Source organism: Eumetopias jubatus, unplaced genomic scaffold (assembly GCF_037043125.1).
Source record: "Eumetopias jubatus isolate StellerSeaLion01/CBP00866 unplaced genomic scaffold, mEumJub1_p1.0 scaffold_4, whole genome shotgun sequence".
Classification (NCBI taxonomy): Eukaryota; Metazoa; Chordata; class Mammalia; order Carnivora; family Otariidae; genus Eumetopias; species Eumetopias jubatus.
Genome location: NW_028274810.1, coordinates 11,686,974 through 11,709,929, shown reverse-complemented (window position 1 = coordinate 11,709,929; position 22,956 = coordinate 11,686,974). Strand labels below are relative to the sequence as shown.

Genomic DNA, 22,956 nt, shown 5'->3' with positions numbered 1-22,956 from the left:
GATAAATCCACACATTATATCCTATTTGAAATTTTCCCTCCTAAAATTAAATTGTACAAAAAGTATCACTTGTATTATTTGATAGTTTTGACTTTGGTAACAAGTATTCCAGACAGTAAAAAAAAAAAAAAAAAAAAAAAAAATCGTCTTGTGTCCATGCTCCTCAAATTGTTAAGTGTGTCCAAAAGCATCTTCAGATTGGGCATTAGGCATTGGTCATTTGAATAAGCTTGTTTTCTTTTTTAATGATGAAAATATGTTATATCCTGGTTCTGATTTTGGTTTTGCCATTGAAGTCTATATTGCATTTACTTCAGATTTTACACCAGTTTCTGATTTCAGGTTGGGGTGTTCTACAACAACATTCACTTCTCTCTGCATTTCTTCTATTAAAGGGATTTACAAAGCACTGAAACTCATAGCAGCATACTTAAGCAGTGGAAAATGCCAAGGGACATTGTTGGGTAGTATTCAAATAACATTCAGATCCCCCTTCAAGGTTAACATCATTACATAGAATCACACATCAGAACTGCTGATTTAAGGACTTTTTAGCCTTCAAAACCTGTGATTTTTGGAGAACACCACTCATAAGATTTATATAAAGTATAAATGCATCTAACCGCACTAATATTGTATTTGCAAGAAAGACTCACTGTTAGCAGACAGGGCCTTGACCTCACACTTGTAGCTCAGGAACAGCTGCAAGTGAGACTGACGAGTGGATTTGAATGCTGCTCTCCCACATGCTTCTGTCCTAGTGTCTGGAAATGTCGACTCGACCATTCGGTTTCACTTGTCAATATTTCCTGCTCTTGCTTTCAGTTGATATTTTTAGATTCCTTCAAATCAGTAACATCTCTGTGTCAGATGATTAAGCTTTAATTTTTACAGGAGAATTATAATACTTTGTTTCCTCATTTTCCCTATCAACTGATTTTTCTGGGGATTTAGAAAAAGTAAATTGGCCAAGAGACTTCAAGGAGGGATCCCTACATGGAAACACTAATGTCTGTCAACTGCAGCTCTCATCTAAGAGTTGGTGAGAATGCAAAGTATATTTACTTTGGGACATTTTCTTTTAAACATACACTTACCGTATGGCCCAGCATTTCCACTCCTAGGTATTAGCTCAACATAAATTTAAATATATGTCTTCCCAAGGACTTGTAAGTTTATAGCTGCTTTATTTATAATGTCCCATATCTGGAACCAGCCCAAATGCCCATTGATGGTGAATGCCTAATCAAATTTTGGTATATCTGTACAATAGAATACCACTTGGCAATAAAAGGATATTGAACCACAACATGGATAGATCTCAGAAGCATCATGCTAAGTGAAAGAGGCCAGGTAGTACAAACCACTACTGGAGTCAGTGTATGATTCTATGTATATGAGATTCTGTTAATCACAGAACTACAGTGACAGCAGATCAGCAGCTGCCACAGGGTCCTGAGAAAACCTTTAGGAGTGATGAGTCCCAAGACTCACAGAATTGTGAGTTTAGTGAATTTGATTGTGGGTCAGTTATATTCAAATAAAGTGACCAAGTAGATTCCCACAATTGTTTTCTTTTATATCATTAATAATTAGAAAATGAAACTTTACAAAAAGATACTTAGCATATAGGCATTTGAAATACCTAGAAATTAATCTCTAAAGCAGTGTAAAGACTTCTGTAAGATAAAATTAAGGGGCCATAAAGAAGATCTGAATATACTGACCAATTTCTTGTTCCCGGATTAAAGATTCAATATGGTGAAGACAGGAGTTCTCCTTAAATTGATTAATAGATTCATTCTAATCCCATAAAAATTCCAGCATTTTTAGCCTATTTCTCTGATTCCAGGTTTTATACAGAAGGGCTGTAAATTGAGAAAACAAAATAGGTGAACTTGTTCTATTCTATACCAAGATTTATCATGGAAATATAATTATAGCACCATGATAATGGTGCAGGACTGGTCAGTGGGTACATAGGATGTAATAGCCCAATAACACATCCAGTTGTATCTAAGCATTTCTATATGAGATTTCTATGAAAGAAGTGACTTGCCTGATTAGAGGGGAAAATAATTGACTTTTCAATAAGTGTGTTGAATAGCCATCTGGAAAAAAAGAAATTGGACTACTACCTCCCATCAGGCCAAAAATCTATTTTAGTGCATTAAAGTACTAGGTGTGAAAGGCAAAGTTGTAATGCTTTTACAAAGAATATAGAATATCTCCATGGCTTTAGGAAGGATTTCTTCAATAAGACACAGAAGCATTAGCTATAAAGAAAAGGATTGATAAATTTGACTACAATGAAATGAAAAACTACTATCATTAAAAGACCATTAAAAAAGATGAAAAAGATCACAGAGTGGGAGAAGATACTGTCTATTCTGCTACAATGTTTGTTTCTGTAACACAAGTTCATATATGGTTGGTAAGTAGGTGGGATAATGATGTCAATTTAATGGAGGTAATATTGGTTCTTACTCCATTTTCCCCAGCAAGCAAATGTTTTGTGTCATCAAGTAGCAGCAAATAAACAAAATATACAAACATAGTTGAATGTTGCATGCTCTGTGCATAATGCCCATTCACCTCGATTTGGCCTCTTTTCTCAATTTGGACATGTACTTTATCTTAATCATTTATTGCCCCTTTTGCCTTATCTTCATTATTCAGTAGCTCCAACCGCCCTTATACCCCTTTCTGTCAAGCTATCTTTTCTTTTTTTAAAATTGGTACTTAAAGACAAAATATTTTATTTACACTGGTATTTTTATCAGGAATTTAAAATATCTTTTAAGCTGTCTTAGCATTTTTAATCAGGGTTGTTACTGATTTTGCTAGGCTCTGGTTACAAAGTTGCAATAGGTTTTGAGAAATCAACCCTGACCCTATTTTCTCAGTAATCTCCACTATTTGGGGAACACGATTTTGCAGAAAGTACTGTTTCTAGAAAGCATTTTTTAAAAAAGATTTATTTATTTGTTTTAGAGAGAAAGCACGAGTGGGAGGGGCAGAGGGAAAGGGAGAGAGAATCTTAAGCAGACTATGCTGAGCACAGAGCCCGCTGTGGGGCTGGAGACCATGACCCAAGTCAAAACCAGTAGTCGGATGCCCAACCGACTGTGCCACCCAGGCTCCCCCTTATTTCACATTTTTGCAGAAACTCCCCCTTTGCAACATACATATCTGACAAAGGACTGCAGTGCTTTATCAATAGTAAGACACAGTTATTTCACACGTTAGCCTCTCTACAATTGGATTGTATCTTACAGTAGATAGAATCTTTTGATTTTAATTGCCAGTTTTTTTTTCTTTTTTAGTGATAAAATAGTGGTGCATTTTGGAAGCTGTTGATTACTTAGATTTGATGAAGTACTGTAGTAAAAAACTACAAGTCAAGTTTTAGAAGATAGGCAACCCAACAGAGAAGTGGCAAAAGCCTTGAACAGTCACTTCACACCAGAAGAAATCTCTATGGCTAGTAAATATTTGAAAAAGAATGTGTGATCTCATAAATCAGTTGCACATTAAATACACAGTGAGATGTCTTCTCATGTTGGCAGAAGTTTAAAAACCTGACTACAAGTGTTAATGTGGACATAAAAGGATGCATATGGCATGATTCCGTTCATATGAAATTACAAAAGAGGCAAAACTAAGCTTTGTTGCTTAGGAATGCATTACGTAGTTGGTAAAAAAGAAAAAATTTTTTTAAAGAAGAAAGGAAATCATCACAAATGTCAGGAAGGTGGCTACTTTTGGGGGTGGGGGGAAGGAGAGAGTTATGATTGGAGGCGTACAAGGGGGCTTTTGGTCTCCTGGTGAAACTGTTTCTTCACTTGGATGGGTTTGCTTTATTATTACTTGTCAAACTTTACATATATGTCTTATGTACCTTGTATGTATATTTCAGAATAAAACAAAAGAGGGGAATGATCAGTATATCAAATGTTGTTGATAGGTCAGGTAATAAGAGGACTGAGACTTGAGCATTGGGTTAAGCAAAGTGGAGACTCCTGATGAACACAGCAGATTGTCTCACAGCAGATTGTCTCAGTGGAATGGTTGGGGCAGTGATCTAATTGGAATGGGCTCAAGAGACAGAAGAGAGGAGTTGGGAGACTGTGAAACAGAACTTGGAGGAATTTTTATGTAAAAAGAAATATAGTAGGGACTAGAGGTGATATAGAAAGCTTTACATTAAATATATAGAGTATCAGGAAAATATCAATATAAATTTTCTGGAATGCTGAAGGCAATAGGGTAGGGTAGATGAAAGACAACTTTTTATGTGTATGGGATTACACATTTTTGGAGAGAGGATGTGAAAATTTGTAATACCTATATTTGTAGAGAAGTAACATTAAAGCTCCTTTTTAAGTCTTGGAAATATATATATGTGTCACACATGACATTTCATATCTACTCATGGAAAGAATCATGAACATCACCTTTGCTTAACACCACTTTGCAAAAAGAGAATGAAGCACGGAGGGATTAAGTGCTTGCTTAAAATTGTATCATTACTAACAATCCCAGACTAAAACACAGAGTATTTCCTGCCCCTTGGATCAGTGCTCTTTTTATAGTATTATCTATAATATGGTTTGCTCTTAAATCGGGTTTTTCAGGTTTTATATAATCAGTATATTTTATAGTAGAGTTTATTTGGATAATATTTCAATTAGCCTTTGCTGCATAACAAATCACCCTAGAACTCAATGGCTTAAAATAACCATCATGTATTATTTCTCATGATTCCACGAGTTAGATGAGCTCAACGGGGACCACTTATGTGGCTGCAGTCATTGGCACCTCCACTGGGGCTGGAGGGGCTAAGATGGCCTCACTCACATGTCTAGAACCTTGATGCTGTTTGTTGGCTGGGGCTCTCTCATCATAGTGTAACCTGGACTTCCATACTTGGTGGTGGAACCATTCCAAGAAAGCAAAAATGGAAGTCTAGACTCCTGAACTTGTACAACATCACATCCTCCACATTAAATTTTTCAAAACAAATCATAAATCCAGTCCAGATTTCAGAGGTGAAGCAGTAGGCCGCCCCATCTCTTGATGAGAGGAGGTACAAAATATTGTAGCCACGTTTTTCTATCACAGATAACTATAAATGTTAAATTTAATCATTAAATTTATTTTCCAATGTTAATTTTTAGTTAATATGGAGCTAAAAGCTGTTGATTTGGGGAATCTAACAATGTAGTTTAGCCAATGCATGAGAAAACAAAAATTTGACAAAAATATTTTAACAAAAAAAGTTATGTTTTCCAGCTTTTTTATCCTCTGTGATATAAACAGATAAAGAAATGCTCATTTTAAAATAAAAAGTTGGGTAAGAACAAGGGGGAAACTTACTGAATATACTTTGTTGCTTGTAGTATTGCCTAAATCATTTTCTGAGATTGTTACCATTAATGTTTTATTATCACCTTTGTGGATTTTTTTCATGTTACAGAATATAATAGAATGTAATACAACTAAAAAGTAAGAGCAATTAATAATCTTCCATTAATTATAATAATAGTATATTTCCAGGTACTGTGCTAATTGTATTTGTGTAAAATTTCACATAATTTACTTGACCACTGTCTATATCGAGTACCTACTATGATTCTTTCACTGTGTTAAGACTTGGGACTATTAGTTTGAACCATGTAGACATGATTCCTTCATGTTCCATCCCAGGTGGGAATCAGGGAAGGTCCTCTAAAGAAGCTCCTTAAGCCAGGATGTAAAGGATGAGTAGATGTTAGCTGAGTTAAGAGTGGGAAAGGGAAGAGGAAGTCTTCCAGGGAAAGGGATGACTTGGAGAAAGGCCTTGTGGAGGTAAGCAAGTGCAAGGATCATTAAAAGAACTAAAAAAACAAAACAAAACTATTATGGTTAAAGCCTAGAATGTTAAAGGGGTAAGGCAAAAAAGAACCTGAAGAGGATTGTTATTGCTACAGATCATGGGAAACCTTTGATAGATTTAGAGGATTTTTGCTCAGATGATTGTTTTAGAGATGTCACTGGCTGCAGTCTAGGTAAGGGGCATAGCCAGGCAGAAGTAAGGGTTGACCCTATAAGACCAACAAAACAGACCATAGATAGTGATATGAATTAGGTGAGTGTGAGAATGAAGAAAAGTGTATAAATCCTAGAGGTATTGAGGAGATGGAATCAACCAGATTTACTGACCAGATTTGGAATAGTGGGAGGAACCCAAGATGGCGGACTCTCTGCCCTCTGGCTTGGAGCGCCATTAATGACTAGGGAGTATAAGTGGAAGAAAAGATCTGGGAAGGGATTCTTGTGCAGGATTTGCTGCAATATCCCAACTCTGTTTCGAGGCTAAATACTTGGGTCTCTTTTTTGTATTCTCTACTATTTGAAATAATTTTTCTAGTATCAGTTCACAGAAACGTTGATTCATATTCAGTAAAATTCAGTCCAATGTAGCAATGCTGCCATACCTGAATTTATACTTTGATCTAAAAGATTTTACTTTAGTGTGAATTCCTTGATAGGAATTTACTATTCTGTTGCCATAGTGTATTTCATTAAACAGTGTACTTCTTAAATTTTTGAAATTACTTAAAGAGAATAATGGCTGAGAAGCAATATGTGAATACCTATCTTAAGCCTTAAGTCCTTTATTCATTAAACTAAAATAATTTCATAATTAATATTTGTCCAAATTTTAAAACTAAAGTGCATTAAAGGAACTTTTAAAAATTGTTTCTCTCTTCACTTATACCGGGGAAGAAAAATACATAAGGTAGCTTGATAAAAATGAAATCTGTATACACCTGAAACTAATAGTGTGTGTCAACTGTACTTCAATTAAAAAAAAAAAAAGAATAACCATGTCCCCCAAAATATGAGGTCTTATCATTGGTAGATTTATCTTTCCTTCAGATGTTAAGTAGTGATAATTGAGATAAAAGAATGAATTGTTATGTCTTAGAAAGCTAAGCTTCCTTTGACACTAGAACTCTTTTTAGTCTTTGTGGTTTGAATTTCATAGCTATCTGTAGATTATATTAAAGTGTATTTAGTCATCCTACATTATTGTCCTATTTTCACCTAAAAATGTTGCCTAAAATTTTCTGGTTGTCTTTCTAGAAGGTACATATATTCAGTAATGTGTTTCTCCCATGTGTTCTCTATAGACTGTATTTTCTATTCTCAATATTTTGTAAGTTTAAAAGCAACCTATTTTTTTTCTTGTTTTTTTTTTTCCTTAGGCACTACAAGGGCCCCCAGGGATGGGGAAGTACCAGGGGTGGACTATAATTTCATTTCTGTTGAACAGTTCAAAGCACTGGAAGAAAGTGGAGCATTATTAGAAAGTGGAACGTATGACGGTATGTCCCCAAATATTGACAACAGCAGCAACCCAGAGAACTATCTGAATGGCTGGAATTACTTCAAAGGGAAATTGATCAGTAAAATACCATTTTTTTTTTAAAGTTGTTTTCTGTTGGTCTTTGGGAAAGGTTTCTTTTGGTTAGCCTGTTTGTAATTTACTACCTAAAATGGGATTAAGTAATTAAGCAGAAGCGTTCCATCATATTATAAAGCTGATTGTGAAGAATATACTGAAATCCTTCAAAACAGCCAGTTTGCATATTTTGTAGTAATTCATATTCATCATATGAACTCAACAAGTGTTTGTTGTTTGCTTTCTATTTGTGGTTAGGAATCCAAATGCTGTGCACTTAAAAAAAACTATAGCTTGGCACTCTTGGAGAAAAGAGAATGTAGATTGGGGGGAAAACAACAAAAATGGAATAATTGGTTTTCTTTTCATACCTCTTCTCTACCCACTTGTTTCTAGGAAGTAGAGACTTAAGATCAGTTTCAATTTTTAAATGATGCTGTGTTCCCTCTTTTGTTCTCCCTTACCTGACACTCTTCACTGGCAAGCTTGTCCACTCCCATCCATGCTCTACTTCTCCATCATTGCTTTCTCATGCTGTTATAGTTGCCTTTTTCACAAGCTTGGTGAAAGCCGCATCATGTCTTAGTAGTATCTTCAGTGCCTAGAGATGGTGTTCAATGAACACTAACCTTGAATTCAACATATCCAAGTATGCATTGATGTTCTCTCCAAAAGAATAATTCTTTGTAATTTCTCTCTTTAGCTATGCCGTGGGCTCAAAATGGTGGACTCATCATTTACTCCCTCCTCTTCCTTAGAGTTTCCATCTGTCTGTCACCGAATCTAGACATTTCTTCCTTTGTAACAGCTTTCAGGATGCGTTTCTTTTCACTCTCACACCACCTCGTAGACTCTGGACAAGCTCATGTCTGGGCTAGTGCAGCTGTTTCTTCCCCCTGTCTAACCCACCTGCCCACTGCTCTCATGCTTGTCTTCCTCCGCTGCTGCTCCGCTTGTGTCTCCTCTTCGGAATCTTCTGTGATTTCATTTTTGCCTGCTCAGTTTGCCCCAGCTGTGCTTTCTGGGCTTAGCTCCCACAACTCATTAATTCATTCAGCAAACCATTTATTAAGTACCTACAATGTGCTAGAGATACTCTGGTGAACAATACTGAAATGGTACTGCCTTAATAAATCCTATATCCGAGTAGGAAAAGCAGTCAGAAAACAAGCAAAATCACTATAAAAGGAGACGTTATAAAGGAAACAAAAATAAAAGCTTTAAAGAAAAGAGTAGAAATGTCTTATTTAGATAAAGTGGCCAGTGAAGACTTCTGAGAGGAAATGACCACTACTTATTTTTTATTTTGAGGCCAATAGCCTGGCCTCATTCACCTCCCTCTTAGAGGCAACCATTCAGATGTGTTTAATATGTATGCTTTTGTTCATATGCATTCTCGCAAAATGTGTCTTCTGTGCATGCATGTATTATTTGCATCTGGACTGTGTTCTATATCTCCTTCAGTTTTTAAGTGTTCTCAGTTATTTCAGTGTTTTTTTAGATTCATCCATGTCGCTGCCCTATATTTACATGTAATTCATTGCTTTTTTAACCACTGCACAGCGCTCCATATTGTGCATTTACATGTAATTGCACAGTGATCCCACTGCATTCTACACCACTGCACAGTGATCCACTGCATTCTACTTAACCCCCCTTCTAGTAATTGACTCTAGATTGCTTCCAGCACCCCCTCACCACAGATAGAGCTGCAGCATCCTCTTTTTCTAGAGGGTGTGTGTGAGGATGTCTGTGGCACATATACCCAGGGGCAGAACTGTCGGACTATAAGGTCTGCAGGTACTTAATCTGATGAAGGAGTCGAGGCAGCTCTGCAGCTGCTTTCCTGCCAGCCATGCTGGAGGGGTTGGTTCCTGTAGCAGCTAGAGTAAGGATTCCACGTCCTCACCGTCCAGCTGTATCATTTTGCCAATCTGATGGTTGGTAGAAGTGGGATCTCCTTTTAATTCTAGCTTCTCTGGTTGTCAGAGAGTTGGAATATCTTTTTATATGCTTGTTAGTGTTTTGGACTTCTGCAAATTGTCTTTTCATTTGTACTGTACATTTTTTCAAAAGTGGGCTCTTAATCCACATTCCAGTTTGTGGACATTCCTTAGATATTTAGATATCTATTTAGACATTAATTCCTTATCGGATATAGATATTTTCTCCCGTTCTGTCACTTAATTATGCTTGTCCCTGTGTTTCTTCGTTAAGCAGAAATCCTTAATTTTTGTATGTCAGATTTATCACTGTTTTTCTTAGGGTTTGTGCTTTTGAAGTTTTGTTTAAGAAGTCCTTCTCTGTCCTTAGATCACAAAGACATTCTCCCTCATTTTCCTCTCTTAAGTATAAGAACATGGGCAATGACAAAGTGTCATATTACATATTATAATTGCTGTGTGCTAAATTTAAAGGAAATGCAAATTGAAATGTACCATTTCACACCCATAAGGTTGACAAATTTTAAAGTCTGATAATTGTGGGAAGTGGAAACTCCCATATACTGCTGGCAAGAGTATAAGATGATACAATCCCTTTGGGGAGCATTTTGGCAACAGCTAGTAAATTTGAAGATGCACTTAACTCTGACCCAGCAGTTCCCTCTCTGGATGCCTGCTCTAGGAAATCTTTATCTATGTGCATATGTAGTCACATACCAGAACAATCATTACAGCGTTATTTGAAATAGTGAGAGAATGGAAACAACTCTGTTTTAGTCAGGGAATTCATAAAATGCATTTTAACTTGTTCATGAAAATGGACTATTATACAGCAATTAAATAAACTTGAATCTACATGATTGAACAGGAACAAGTCTTAGAAATATAATTGTATAAAAAGAAAGTTGCAAAAGAACACATACAGCATACTGCTTATAAAAAAAGATATGAAATGTTAGAAAAACCTTTATGAACCTTTTATGAAAACAGTGCTATTTGTATGTTATATATGCATACACATACATCCTAGTTGTACACAGTGTGCAGGGAAATGACACATACCAACTTCAGGACAACTCAGGGAGCACATGGGAAGGACTGACAGGAAGTTAGGGCCTTAATTGAACATGTGACCATGTATGTATATCCTTAAAGAGGGGGAAAAAAGGGAGACCTGGAAGGAATCCGGGAAAAGTTAAATAAACAAATAAGGATGCGTCTAATACAGTTGTCTCTGATTCTGTATGTATTTAAAATGTTTAATAGTTGGTAGTTCTTTTTGAAATATGAAAAAACCTTCAGAAAAGAAAAAAGAAGGGGAAAAAACCCTTCCAAAACAGCTTCAAAAAGATGAAAACCTTTTTCTGTCAATAACTATAGTCATGATTCACAAACCATGTCATTTTTATGCATTGCTGTATCTAAAATCTTGATACTTACCAACAACTCAAGAAAAATAGGCCTAATTTCCTTATAAGCAACGCTAGTTTTCTTTAAGTCCAATAATTGTGTTTAAATAAGGAAGCTGCCAGAATTTATTATGAAGTCCTAAAATCTTAATGATCATGGGTGGCAATCAAAATATCCTAAATTTGTCTGATTTCACCCTAGAAAACAGTTAAACTTCCTAGAGTGAGATAGTAAGTACTAAGACTACACAGTAAAATGTGTATCTAGTGTTGCTACTAGAACTACCATCCTTAGGGAAGGTGGATGTTTGATTTTTGTCATGGAATGTCCAAATTCCTGGGTAGCGTGATTGTTGGACACAGTGCAGGAAAAATTGAGATCCTGGAGCATCCTGTTCCCCAACCAGACCTCTCTTTGGAACGTTTCTGGGCCCTCTGCCCCAGAGAAGTGTGAGATGGCCTCTTCACTGGGTCCTTGTTTTACTGTAGGCTAGAAAGTTTGCAAAGACTCTCTGAGTCTGTTTTAAATACAAATCTTCGCATCCATCTGCCTGACAGGGGTAACTCCATTTCAGATGTGGATTTGGGAGCAAGGGAGTAGTTGAGTGGGGAGAGGCAAGATGTAGTTGAAAAATTTTTTGGTTTTATTTCATTGCTTTGTCTTGAATATTTTAATGACAATTACCACCCAAAGTCAGATGTCCAAAGAATTATCTTAATGCTTTTCCCTCAAGGCACACACAACCAAAGGTAAACTGATCTGTAGATTTGCCTCAGTATTATGGTGAACAACCTATACTTTTATTATCTGGGACAAATAATTCATTGTATACCCCCATTAATTTACTTTATGTGATGAGCATCTTAATTGCCTCCTTAGGAGCCCAGGAATTTGATTAGAAGGTGTGATTTTAAAAATAAATCAATGAAAGAAGATCATGAATATTTTATTCCCTAACCATATTTTTCGATAGCATTAGCATAGTGGCTGATAAAAGGTTGAAACCAGCAGGAGCCAAAAACTGTTAATGTAGTTAGACCTTTTGAGTGGTTTTCCATTGTATTTGGCTGCCTACAGGAAACTGCATGACAAATTAAGAAGATATTCAATTGTTTTCATTCTACTCTGGAACATTTATTTTTACTGCAAAAATTCTTGATCCTCAAGGCTTAGAATATTAAAGTATTTCTTGCTTTCCTGAGAGTAAGCCAATATCGAATTATTCTAATAATGTCTCTATTTGTTCAATAAATTGTCAAATAATATAATTAGAATGCTCAGAGAACCTAAAAATTACTTTTACATAAACAGCCTACATTTCAGCACACACTGGTTCTTAGCTTTATCCTTTACCCACATATTTCCTCATCTTACCAAAATAGTTCATTATGTTACATATCAGAACAAAATTATTTGAGTTCGTTTTCTCTTCCTTTACTCCCACTTCCTATACCAATTAGTCTTACACAAGAGCATTGATGCATTTAAATTCACAAATCAGGCCCTAATTTAGAGCCCATGCAAAGCAAGCCCTATAGGAATAAACAATCTGTGTACATGAAGTCAACTTCCTATCTATCCTTAGTACAAATAGTATTAAAAAGTTAGATAATGTTAGAATATACATGGGCACTTGAGAAATTAGTTCTTTCTATTCTTTCTCCCTCCTCTGCTCCCGGAAGAAGCGTTTTGGCTTCCTTTTGGCCATTCATAAGGCAGCAGGGCAGAGACATACACTGGACCATATTGTTCTGACTCTCAATTCAGCATCAGTCCTTTCAGCTGCCATTATTTTGTCCATTTCAGGAAACTTCTATGGAACTCCCAAGCCTCCAGCAGAACCCAGCCCTTTCCAGCCAGATCCAGTTGACCAGGTCCTCTTCGATAATGAATTTGACACTGAATCCCAAAGAAAGCGAACTACGTCCGTCAGCAAGATGGAAAGAATGGACAGCTCTCTTCCGGAAGAGGAAGAAGATGAGGACAAGGAAGCTGTTAATGGCAGTGGAACTGCAGGTTTGTAAACAGATGAACAAATTCTAACTGATCTTCCGGGTTGACTTGAACATGACACTGAACTGGAAGTGGTAAAACCTCTCCCAGAGCATGTGTAGAGCGAGTGATGCAATTCTAATTATTTTTAAGAGCTTGTGTGTGGAACAAAGTGTATCCCTGTCAACCACCGTATAAGGTGAAGTGAGGTTGCACCAAGTGGCAGTTTTGATAAGTCTGTAATAACTTCTCATTAGTAAAAACATAACATTCCATGATCCCTCTGCTTAAAAGATTTGAGGTTCCAAGATACAAGAATCTTGTTAGCCTAAGTCACACTTTACAGGATATGGACAAAATACAGTTTTAAGATATAACCTTCAACTAAAACTGCAGAGGGTTAGAAATATGCCAGTAAAAATTATCTGAAAGATTTGTTAGCACTATGTTGAGTTTAAATTCTGAATCACTCAAAAAACATTTTCCAAACCTGACTGTCTTATTTTTCATTAAATGCAAAACCAACAAAAATTTAGTGGTGAAGAATCTTCCTTTGAGTACCCCTAAAAAATGTGGTGTTTGCTCAGGAGATTCTTACCCTTCTTCTTCTTTTTTTTAAACTTTATTTATTCATGAGAGCCGGGGGTGGGAGGTGGGGGTAGGGAGAAGCAGGCTCCCTGCTGACCAGGGAGCCTGATGCGGGGCTCCACCCCAGGACCCTGAGATCATGACCTGAGCCGAAGGCAGACGCTTAACCGACTGAGCCACCTGGGCACCCCAATTCGTACGCTTCTAATTGAGAATATAAGTAGGAAGCTACAGAATCACAGCAGAACTAATTTCAGCGCTATGTTTTATAACATGTTTATTCAAAACACTAGAATATGAACTTCATGAGGGCTGGAAGTTTTGCTTTTGTTCATTGCTGTACCCCTTGCACCATAAGCAGTGCCTGGCACAAAGTAGGAACGAAAAGAATATTTTATTAATACCCAAAAAATGAATGACTTTGATTACATCCCCAAATTTGTAGAACCCATTACCATATTATTTTCCCAAACCATCTGATGTTTTCTTTCATCAGCTACTAAAATTTGCTGTGTATATTGTATTTACTGTCTTACTTACATCCACATTTCTGCCCTCCTCCAGAGTGGGAGTCCTGTCTTATAGTCCTAACACCTCACATAGTTGTGATACGTAATATGTTTGGTGTTAAGTTAATTACTCCTGTATACTTGGGTGTAGAGACTGAGAAAGGCCTAAAAGGTTTAGGTGAATTCACATCTAATTCTTCAGGGGCTGGTAAGGGAAATTGTCATAGAGTAGAGCCTTTTGATATTGATGTCAGCTTTGTTTTCCCACAGAATTAAGTCTGTTAACATTTTTAAATGTTTAAGACTGGAATTACAGACCATGAATCTGTCCCAGTGTGGGAATTTATATATTCTTATTTTGAGGGGGGAAAAATGTTCTGTTTTTACTTCCTAATGCAGATCTTCTCAGTGACCACTGCAGTTCCTTCAGAGGGAAACCTCTCTGTGATCCCCATAGCTTTATGTTTGTCATGTAAGCCAGTTGTTAAACCAGACATTACTAACTTTTTGACGTTAACATTTAAAGGGAGTGTATCCGAGAGTGGGAGGCAGTTTGTATACTACCTCTTGTGTGTGGATACCATAGGGCACTTCCACTGTATTATATATTTCTTTGTAAGAGAAAATATTCAGACTATTTTAAGGAAAAAGAAAACAATAAAAGACAGGACTAATAGCCCTTGGTTTTTTCTGAATAAGTACTAACTCTAGTTGTTAACTTCTTGAAAGTTGTGGAGATGGGCTTTTTGTGTTGCTTTTGGGGACTAGAATTCCTGCCTTGAAAAATCAGAAAATTGTTGGGGGTGGAAGTGGTGAGGGGATAGTTAAAGATTTATTTGTATCCCCAATATGTATATTATTTTATATCTTGCTGAAGAATTCATGTGAGAATGCTAATACGCCCATGTAGGATGACGTATGTTATATAATAATGCTAAAATTTTTTTCCAAGTATTGGTTGTTACATAAACTGTATTTTCAAGTCATTGACTATTAAGCGAACTCTTTTACACAGTCATTTCAAACTATGTTCAGAAAAGTATGAGACATCATAGAGTTGCTTTTGTTTTCCTCCAACATACTTCTGTCCCAAGATTGTAACTCCCTTCCAGATTGATTTACACATTGGGTGCCTTTTAATTTCTGTCACTTTTTTGCCTGGAGAATGAATCGTGGGTTTTATTCTAGCTATGCATTCAACAAATATTTATTGAGCACCTGCTAGGCTAGTAAGTGCTGGCATTTTTCTAACAGCTAAGAATAAAGCACTGAACAAAACAGACAAAAACTCTGGTCTTCATGAACTTTGCCTTCTAGTGGGAGAGAAAAAAATTATCCAACATGAATGAATAGCATATGATATATTAGAGAGTGCTAAAGAGAAAAACAAAGCAGAGAAGGAGCGAGATAAAAAGTAGTGGCTTTTCGATAGAGTGGCAGAAAAGATCTCACTGAGAAGAAGACTTTGAAAGAAGCGATGCTGTAAACCCAAAATATCTGGGAGGAGAACATTCCAGCCAGAGGGAATTTTAAGTACAAATGCCCTGAGGTGAGAGCATGCCTGGAATACTCAGACAAAGGCAAGGAAACAATATAGTTGGATACAACGTGGACAATGCATTATATATGGTTGGAGCAGAGTGATGGAAGGAAATAGAATAGTAAACAATGAGGTCAGTCAGATAATGATTGGGGGTGTGTGGAAATGCATTTATGTTATGTAGGATCTTATACATCGTTGGAAGAATTTTGCTTTTTAAAAAAAGAATTTTGCTTTTTATTCTGAGATGAGAAACCATTATAGGGTTTTGAGTAGGAGAGTAACCTGACAAAACGGATTTTAATAGGCTCATTCTGGCTACTGAATTGAAAATAGGCAGTAGGATGGCAGGCATAAATAGTGATACCAATTAAGAGGTTATTGCAGTAATTTATGTGAGAGATAGTGGTTTGGACCTGATGAAAGTGTGACAAGAAGAAGTGGCCTGAGCCAGTAACATTTGCTGACAGACTGGATTTGAGGTCCGCGAGCGCAGAGTCAAAGATCACTTCAAGGGTTTTAACCTGAGTATCCAGAAGAATGGAGTTGCCTTTAGTGAGATGAGGTAGATTGTAAGAGGAGTCAGTTTGGATTGGAAAAGGGTAGTAGGAGCTCCAGTTGGGATATTTAAGCTTGAGATGCTCATTAGACATCCAAATGCAAATGTCCTGTTTGAAGTTGGATTTAAAAGTCGATGTCTGGTCTGAAGATGCATATTGGGACATCATCAGCATAAAACTTGCAGAGCAGTGACACTCAATGAGATCACCAAGAAAGTAACTCTAGAAAGAGAAGAGAAAATGTCCAGAGATGGAACCCTGAGAAGACCCTCTACTACGTGGAGCTCAGGGAGACTGAGAAGAGCCCGTGAGATAGAAGGCACACAGGAGGGTGGAGGGGCCTAGAAGCCAGGGGAAGAGAATGATCAGCTATGTCAGATGCCACCGATAAGTCAGATAAGATAGCCACTGAGAACTGATCATTGGATTTAGCTGTGTGGAGGAGACAGGGTCATCCAGTGAGATTAGGGCTGAGGGAGAAGTAATGGTAGATTTAAGAAGAAAAGTATGAAGTAGTTATCCAGGGGAGTGTCAGAGTGAACGGACTAAAGGAATTTCCTGTGATTAGCATACACCATTAAATGCCCTCTTGAGGTTAGTTATCAGCTACATGTGCCTCTGTAGAGTAGGTGGAGAGATGTAAGCAGACTTATGCCTCAGCCGGGCACGTATGCTGAAGTAAGGTTGAGGCAAAAGATCCAGTAGTGTTTGCATGGGAGCGACGATCATGGCTGATCACGGAACTTAAGTTGCCTGAGTAGGACAATGAGGACATGGCGAGGGCCCAGATGGGGGGTGAGGAACGGTGAAGGGTAGTAAGTAGCTGTATTAATGGATTCTAGAACTTGATTGGATAAAGGACAGTGAGAGTGGAAGTACTATATGTAATGATATCTAAGGCGTCTTCTAAGATTCTCTGATTCCTAGACATTGCCCGCAGTTTGGAGTTGTCGTAAGTTCAAAGTGCAGGAATTGTGAATTCCCTAGATGGTAACCAAATTTTAGTATTCTTACCTACGTCGTGGACTCTGGGACTCTCGAAGGATTGTGGTATCACCAACAGAGAATTATACTTAACGACAGAAAGTCTATTGAGCGTAATTTTTAAAAACTAGTATTATGTTAAAGGCCTTTGTTAAATATGTGTGAGACAGGTTGGTAGAGCAGTTCAGAGTGGGGACCACCTAGATTTGAATCCTGACTTTGTGTTATCAGCTGTGTGACCTTGACTAAATTAACCTCGCTGTGCCTTAGTTTCTTCATCCATAATCTAAAAAACATAAGAGTAATAATAAATCATCACAGGGCTGCTGTGAGGATCATGAGTTCCTATATGTAAAGTGCTCCAAGTAGAGCCTGGCCCATGAAAGGACCGTGTAAGCGGCCCTGCAGACGTTGCTGCCAGTCGTACACTAACTGATACATATTCACAATATTCCCAGTTGATCCCAGTGTTGCTTGTCGCTTCTTTCCCAGACTGGCGTCAGAGGTCCTGTGACTGGGTTAATGTCACTTAGCAGATGAAAAAAATGCAGTATGTCTCTTTGTTACCTCAAAAATGATAGCAGAACAGGGTGCCTGGGTGGCTCAGTTGGTTAAGCGACTGCCTTCGGCTCAGGTCATGATCCTGGAGCCCCGGGATCGATTCCCGCATCGGGCTCCCTGCTCGGCGGGGAGTCTGCTTCTCCCTCTGACCCTCCCCCCTCTCATGTGCTCTCTCTCTCTCATTCTCTGTCTCTCAAATAAATAAATAAAATTTAAAAAAAAATGATAGCAGAACGTGGACATAACACACATGGAAGTTTGCAGTAAGTGTTTGTCATTTTGTTGGAAATGAAGAGAGCTGTTTGAAGGGAGTGTAACTTTACCTGCTTCGCACGCTGCTCTGTGTTCAATGGCAGAAAACGGAGAGAGGCGTTCTGAGTCATCTGATTGGATGAAGACTGTCCCGAGTTATAACCAAACTAATAGCTCCATGGACTTCAGAAATTATATGATGAGAGATGAGAATCTGGAACCACTGCCCAAAAACTGGGAGATGGCCTACACCGACACGGGGATGGTCTACTTCATTGAGTAAGCAAATGTCTGTATCTCTCCTAACACGCCCTGTCACTGTGAGGCTTGGCTTACCATTGCTTTATCCTCATTCACAAGGCTTCCGTTTCTTTTGTCTTTCTTTAAAAAATTTTTTCATACAAGTTAACAGTTGATTCTTTAATCTGATGATTTCCCTGGATGATATTTCATTTTTATTTGACTTGGATAAAGGACTTCTGGTTTTATAAAAACAGGAGGATTAAAAACAGTTTTATCACTAATCATGAAAAATGTAGGCATGGAGGGTGTTTTGCCTTGATGTTTTTTTAAACTTTTGATAGATTGTCCAACTTATTGAACATTTCAAGAATTACCATCCGGTGGAGGGAGGGCATATGTATTATCTGAGCTGAATATTTTCAGTTCTAGATGTATTCAGGCAATACAGTTGAATAATATAGGAGGGAAATATCACTGATCCTCAGACTCATTGGTACAATATAAATTGACAAACCCTGATTTATGAGAAAGAGCTATTAATGTAAATATAAATATATTTATAGAGATATAGAATACCACATGTATTTGATCAACCTAAAATTTTATATGGTTTACACCAGAGAATAATAAATATGCCAATAATTTTTTGGAAGTTTCATTATGAAGCATTTTTATATTCTTATGCAACTATAATTCTCATCTTTTAAAATAATTTCCACAGAGGCAGAATATGAATGTAGTGAAGTTACAGAATACAACAGGTAAATAACAATTAAAATATTGAGGGCTGGACACTACAGTCAAGGAACATATACTTAAAAATGAGTTAGGGGTGGGAGACTTGAATCTGTTTCCTCATTTGGTCCCAAGTTCCACATCTTTCCCATAGAGTGAGCATCTTGCTTTACCAAGTGGAATTACAGTATTTGAAAGACATAGATTTTGTGTTAATTTTATTCTTTCTACCATACATGGTACAGTGTTGATTATATTATACATGTACATAAACATTAATGACATGGATTATGCAAAACAGACAAAATTAGGTATACTCTTCTCTCTGGACAATTTGAGGGGTTGTTCAAGGGTAATTTAGACTTTTGGCTTTCATTCTGATTTCAGTACTAAATCCCCAAGTAAGGTGTGGAGTCATCAGAAGTGGCTAGAGTATCTTCAGAAGCAGAGTATGAGACATTGAACCTGATAGTGCTTTATCCTGTAAATGGGGATAGGTTAGTAAATTGTAGAGAGAGGAGAGAATTTATAAAAGAAATGCCTTTAGAGTTGAACATTATTAAAATGCATTAAAGACCTAGATATAAGACCTGAAACCATAGAACTAAAAGAAAACAGAGGGGCAAAATTTCATGGCATTGAATTTGGCAGGGACTTCTTGTATACAGAAACTACAGGCAACAAAAACAAAAATAGACAAACAGGACTTCATCAGACTTAAAAACTGTGCAGCAAAGGGGAAGCACTCAATGAGTGGAAAAACAGCCGGGAGAATAGGAGCAAATATTTGCAAACCCATATCTGATAAGGGGTTTATAACCACAATATAGCTGAATAGTATTTGCTGCTGTAGCTAATGTATTTGATCTGTGTTACTACTGCTGTTAAATCACGCATCTGTAAGAAAATAGGTTTGTAGCCTTCAGCTATTATGTTTTGGGTATAGACCCTATGGACATTTCTTTACCTTGGGAAATACTGGGTAAAATCCTAGTAGATTGCCTACATCTGCTAATTTAGCAATAAAAATTTTGGAGCATTGGAACCAAAGTTAAGCTTTTCTCAAGTAGCAATTTTGAATTTGGTTTAGCAAGATACATACATGTTTGTTTGTTTTTTTTTTTCTAACAGTCTGCATGCTACTAAGCCTCTTTGGAGTCCTGATCCTTTTCCTGTTGCTAAAATCCATTTAACGGGCTTGAGTGTGGAGAAATTATCACTTTGACAGAATGGATAACACAGACTTTCTAGAAACAATCCCAGTTTCTCCTATGCAGGTTATCCATTATTCAGCATACAGAAGTGTTTCTACCAGTCTACCAGCTAGTATTATACCTGGCAATGTGTAAGAAGGGGTTGCAATGGCCCTAAGTAGCTCAGGAGTTAGAAAAGGCATAGAAGGTATGATTAATTCCCTGAAACCATTGGCTTAATTTCCTAAGAATTAATTATATAAAGGATAGGGAGTTTATCTCATGATAAAAACACCAATGAATGATATTTTTTATTCACGTTATTCTCACTCTACTTTGATAATAACTTTAATTTACATTTTGTTGTCTTCCGGTATATTTTCCTCCATGGTGTTTTCTTTCTTTAATATCCTCATATTTCAGATGTTTGTACTATACCACTGTCTACTCAGCAGTGTGATGGCTTTGTTTCCGCATTGGTATCTACTGCATGGTGACACTGCTCCTTGAAGCATCTGTTGCCTGCTTCATAAAAAGGAGTGTGTGTGAGGGGCGGGGTGGGGGGGTGGGGGGGGCTTTTGGTTCCGCCTTCTTTTTTCTATTCAGTATATGATCCATAGTTTGTAGAGTAGACTTTAACTGTACCCATCATTTTTACTTTCATGCTGCAGAAATAGATACTTGAAGACTTTTTATTTTATGAAACTCTTTCATTTTAAAGAACCCTTTTGAGGGCAGGGGAATCTGTTTAGCACTGTATCGCCAGCCGTCAGCACACAGTGCCACACATGACAGGTACTCAAGAAATAGAGTGTTTTTTGAAGGGAGGGAGGAAGGAATTCAGCCAGCACCAAACCAAGTGTTCAAGGCAGCTTTTTCAACTGGATAATGCACAGTATGGGGCTATGTGCCCAGCCCACCCTTTGAAATATTTTTGACTGCTTAAGTCAGTGTCTGTTATTCTGTACTTGGCATTTTACCCCTTCTTTTAGCGTCTTCTTTCTCAGATTAGTGCCTCTAGGATTACCTTCCCTGTATGGCAGTTTTGAAGGAGCAGATTGAGAACAATAGGATTATTGAATCAGAGGTGTGCAAACAGAGCCTGTAGGAGATAAATGTGCAGACATCATATACCTTTCAGTCACTTTTAATCTTTGCTTTTGAAATACTTTTCTCCCTCTTTATTTTACTGTTTCTAATTGAAATCTTTATTCTGCAGCCACAATACCAAGACAACCACCTGGTTGGATCCTCGTCTTTGTAAGAAAGCCAAAGCCCCTGAAGACTGTGAAGACGGAGGTAGAGATTCAGAAATCTTTTATACTGTACTTATTCACTTAATCCTTCTTGTTTTTCTTGCTTGGATAGTGAGTTTTCCAAAACCCTAAACAAACCATAATGTGCATAAGCACATAAGCAGTGGGTGGATATCATATTCAGCTGACTCTTCACAATTGTGTCATTGCATCTAATTTTATGAGAGACTTTATTTCTCTCTTTTTGAGAATTATACAGTGAAATCCTTGTTAAGAGTCTTAATAAAAATGAATTGCCCTTTTTCACATTCGTTTTAAAGAAAAAGTTTTCAATTTCTAAATAAATATTTTAATAAATTAGATACATTCTTAACCACAGGGTAGCCTCATCATGGCTATTGAACCTTCAAAAATATATTTAATTTAGTATCACGAGGATGGATGTGTTAGTATTTATGGCTATTCTTTCATTTAGAGCATCAGTAGAAACTGAGTGAAAGTCTCTAATGTATCCGACCCCCCACCCCACCCACACACAGTTTTTACTGCCTAGTAGAAAAATTTCTCTAAGAATTCTTAGGTAATAATGCTTGTCTATCTTATGTATTATATAGTTTTTAATAGTATAGTCTTGCACATATATATAGACTTTACCCCAACCAAAACTGTTTGCTATGCCTTCTTGAATATAGAGTGAAGATGAAGAAAATTTGCATTCATTTTGTATCACCGTATCAGAAATTATTTACCTTGGTTAAAAATGAATGGCTGCGAATGAGTTTCAGGTAGTCCTCCTATAGGTTGAACTCCAATCTATTAAAAAAATTAAACGATTTATATATTTTGTTCAGCATGACTGCAATATTAAGAATTTTTCTAGGAACAACCAGTTGGAAAATGGAATTATTTTAAAATTGTTTGCAGTGATATAAAAAAATTAGATACCTTGGAGCAAATCCACTGAAAGGTGCACAAATCTACTGAAAGATGCACAAGACACACTGAAAACAACAAAATATCCCTGAAAGAAATTAATGAAGACTTGAAATAATTGAGGAGATACACTGTGTTCACAGATAGAATGACACAGTATCGTTAATGATGTTCATTTTCCTTAAATTGATATCTAGATCTAGCACAATCCCAATCAAAATCCTCTAAGTCTGTCTTGAAGAAATTGATGAGCCAATTCTAAAATATATATAGCTCCAGTTAGCCAGATAGTCTTTTAAAAGGACAGAGGTAAAGGGTGTAGACTACCAGATTTGAAGAGTTACTATAAAGCTCAGTAACCAAGACAGTGTGGCATTGACGTAAGAATAGACAAGTAGAGGGCGCCTGGGTGGCTCAGTTGGTTGGGCGACTGCCTTCGGCTCAGGTCATGATCCTGGAGTCCCAGGATCGAGTCCCACATCGGGCTCCCTCCTCAGCGGGGAGTCTGCTTCTCCCTCTGACCCTCTTCCCTCTCATGCTCTCTATCTCTCATTCTCTCTCTCTCTCAAATAAATAAATAAAATCTTAAAAAATAATAATAATAAAATAAATAAATAACAAGGCTCACTTTAGATTTAAAAAAAAAAATAGACAAGTAGATCACTGGAACAGAATAGAGAATCCAGAGATAGATGCACACATATGTAATCACTTAATCTACAGCCCAGGTGCCAAATCAATTCAATGAGAGGAGGAAGATCTTTAACAAATGGTGCTGGAAGAACTGGGTGGATATTCGTAAGGAAA

At 37.1% G+C, this 22,956-nt stretch overlaps 1 protein-coding gene across 3 annotated transcripts in view; it reads left to right on the top strand.

The window, feature by feature from the left end:
- Nucleotides 1–22,956, top strand: part of MAGI3 (membrane associated guanylate kinase, WW and PDZ domain containing 3) — a 235,605-nt gene that overhangs the window by 153,772 nt on the left and 58,877 nt on the right. For all 3 annotated transcript variants that reach the window (XM_028101902.2, XM_028101903.2, XM_028101901.2), the window contains exons 3-6: nt 7,254–7,373; nt 12,610–12,819; nt 17,894–18,068; nt 21,180–21,259. In XM_028101902.2, coding sequence (XP_027957703.1) covers nt 7,254–7,373; nt 12,610–12,819; nt 17,894–18,068; nt 21,180–21,259 — 585 coding nt within the window. The remainder of the gene's footprint in view (nt 1–7,253; nt 7,374–12,609; nt 12,820–17,893; nt 18,069–21,179; nt 21,260–22,956) is intronic.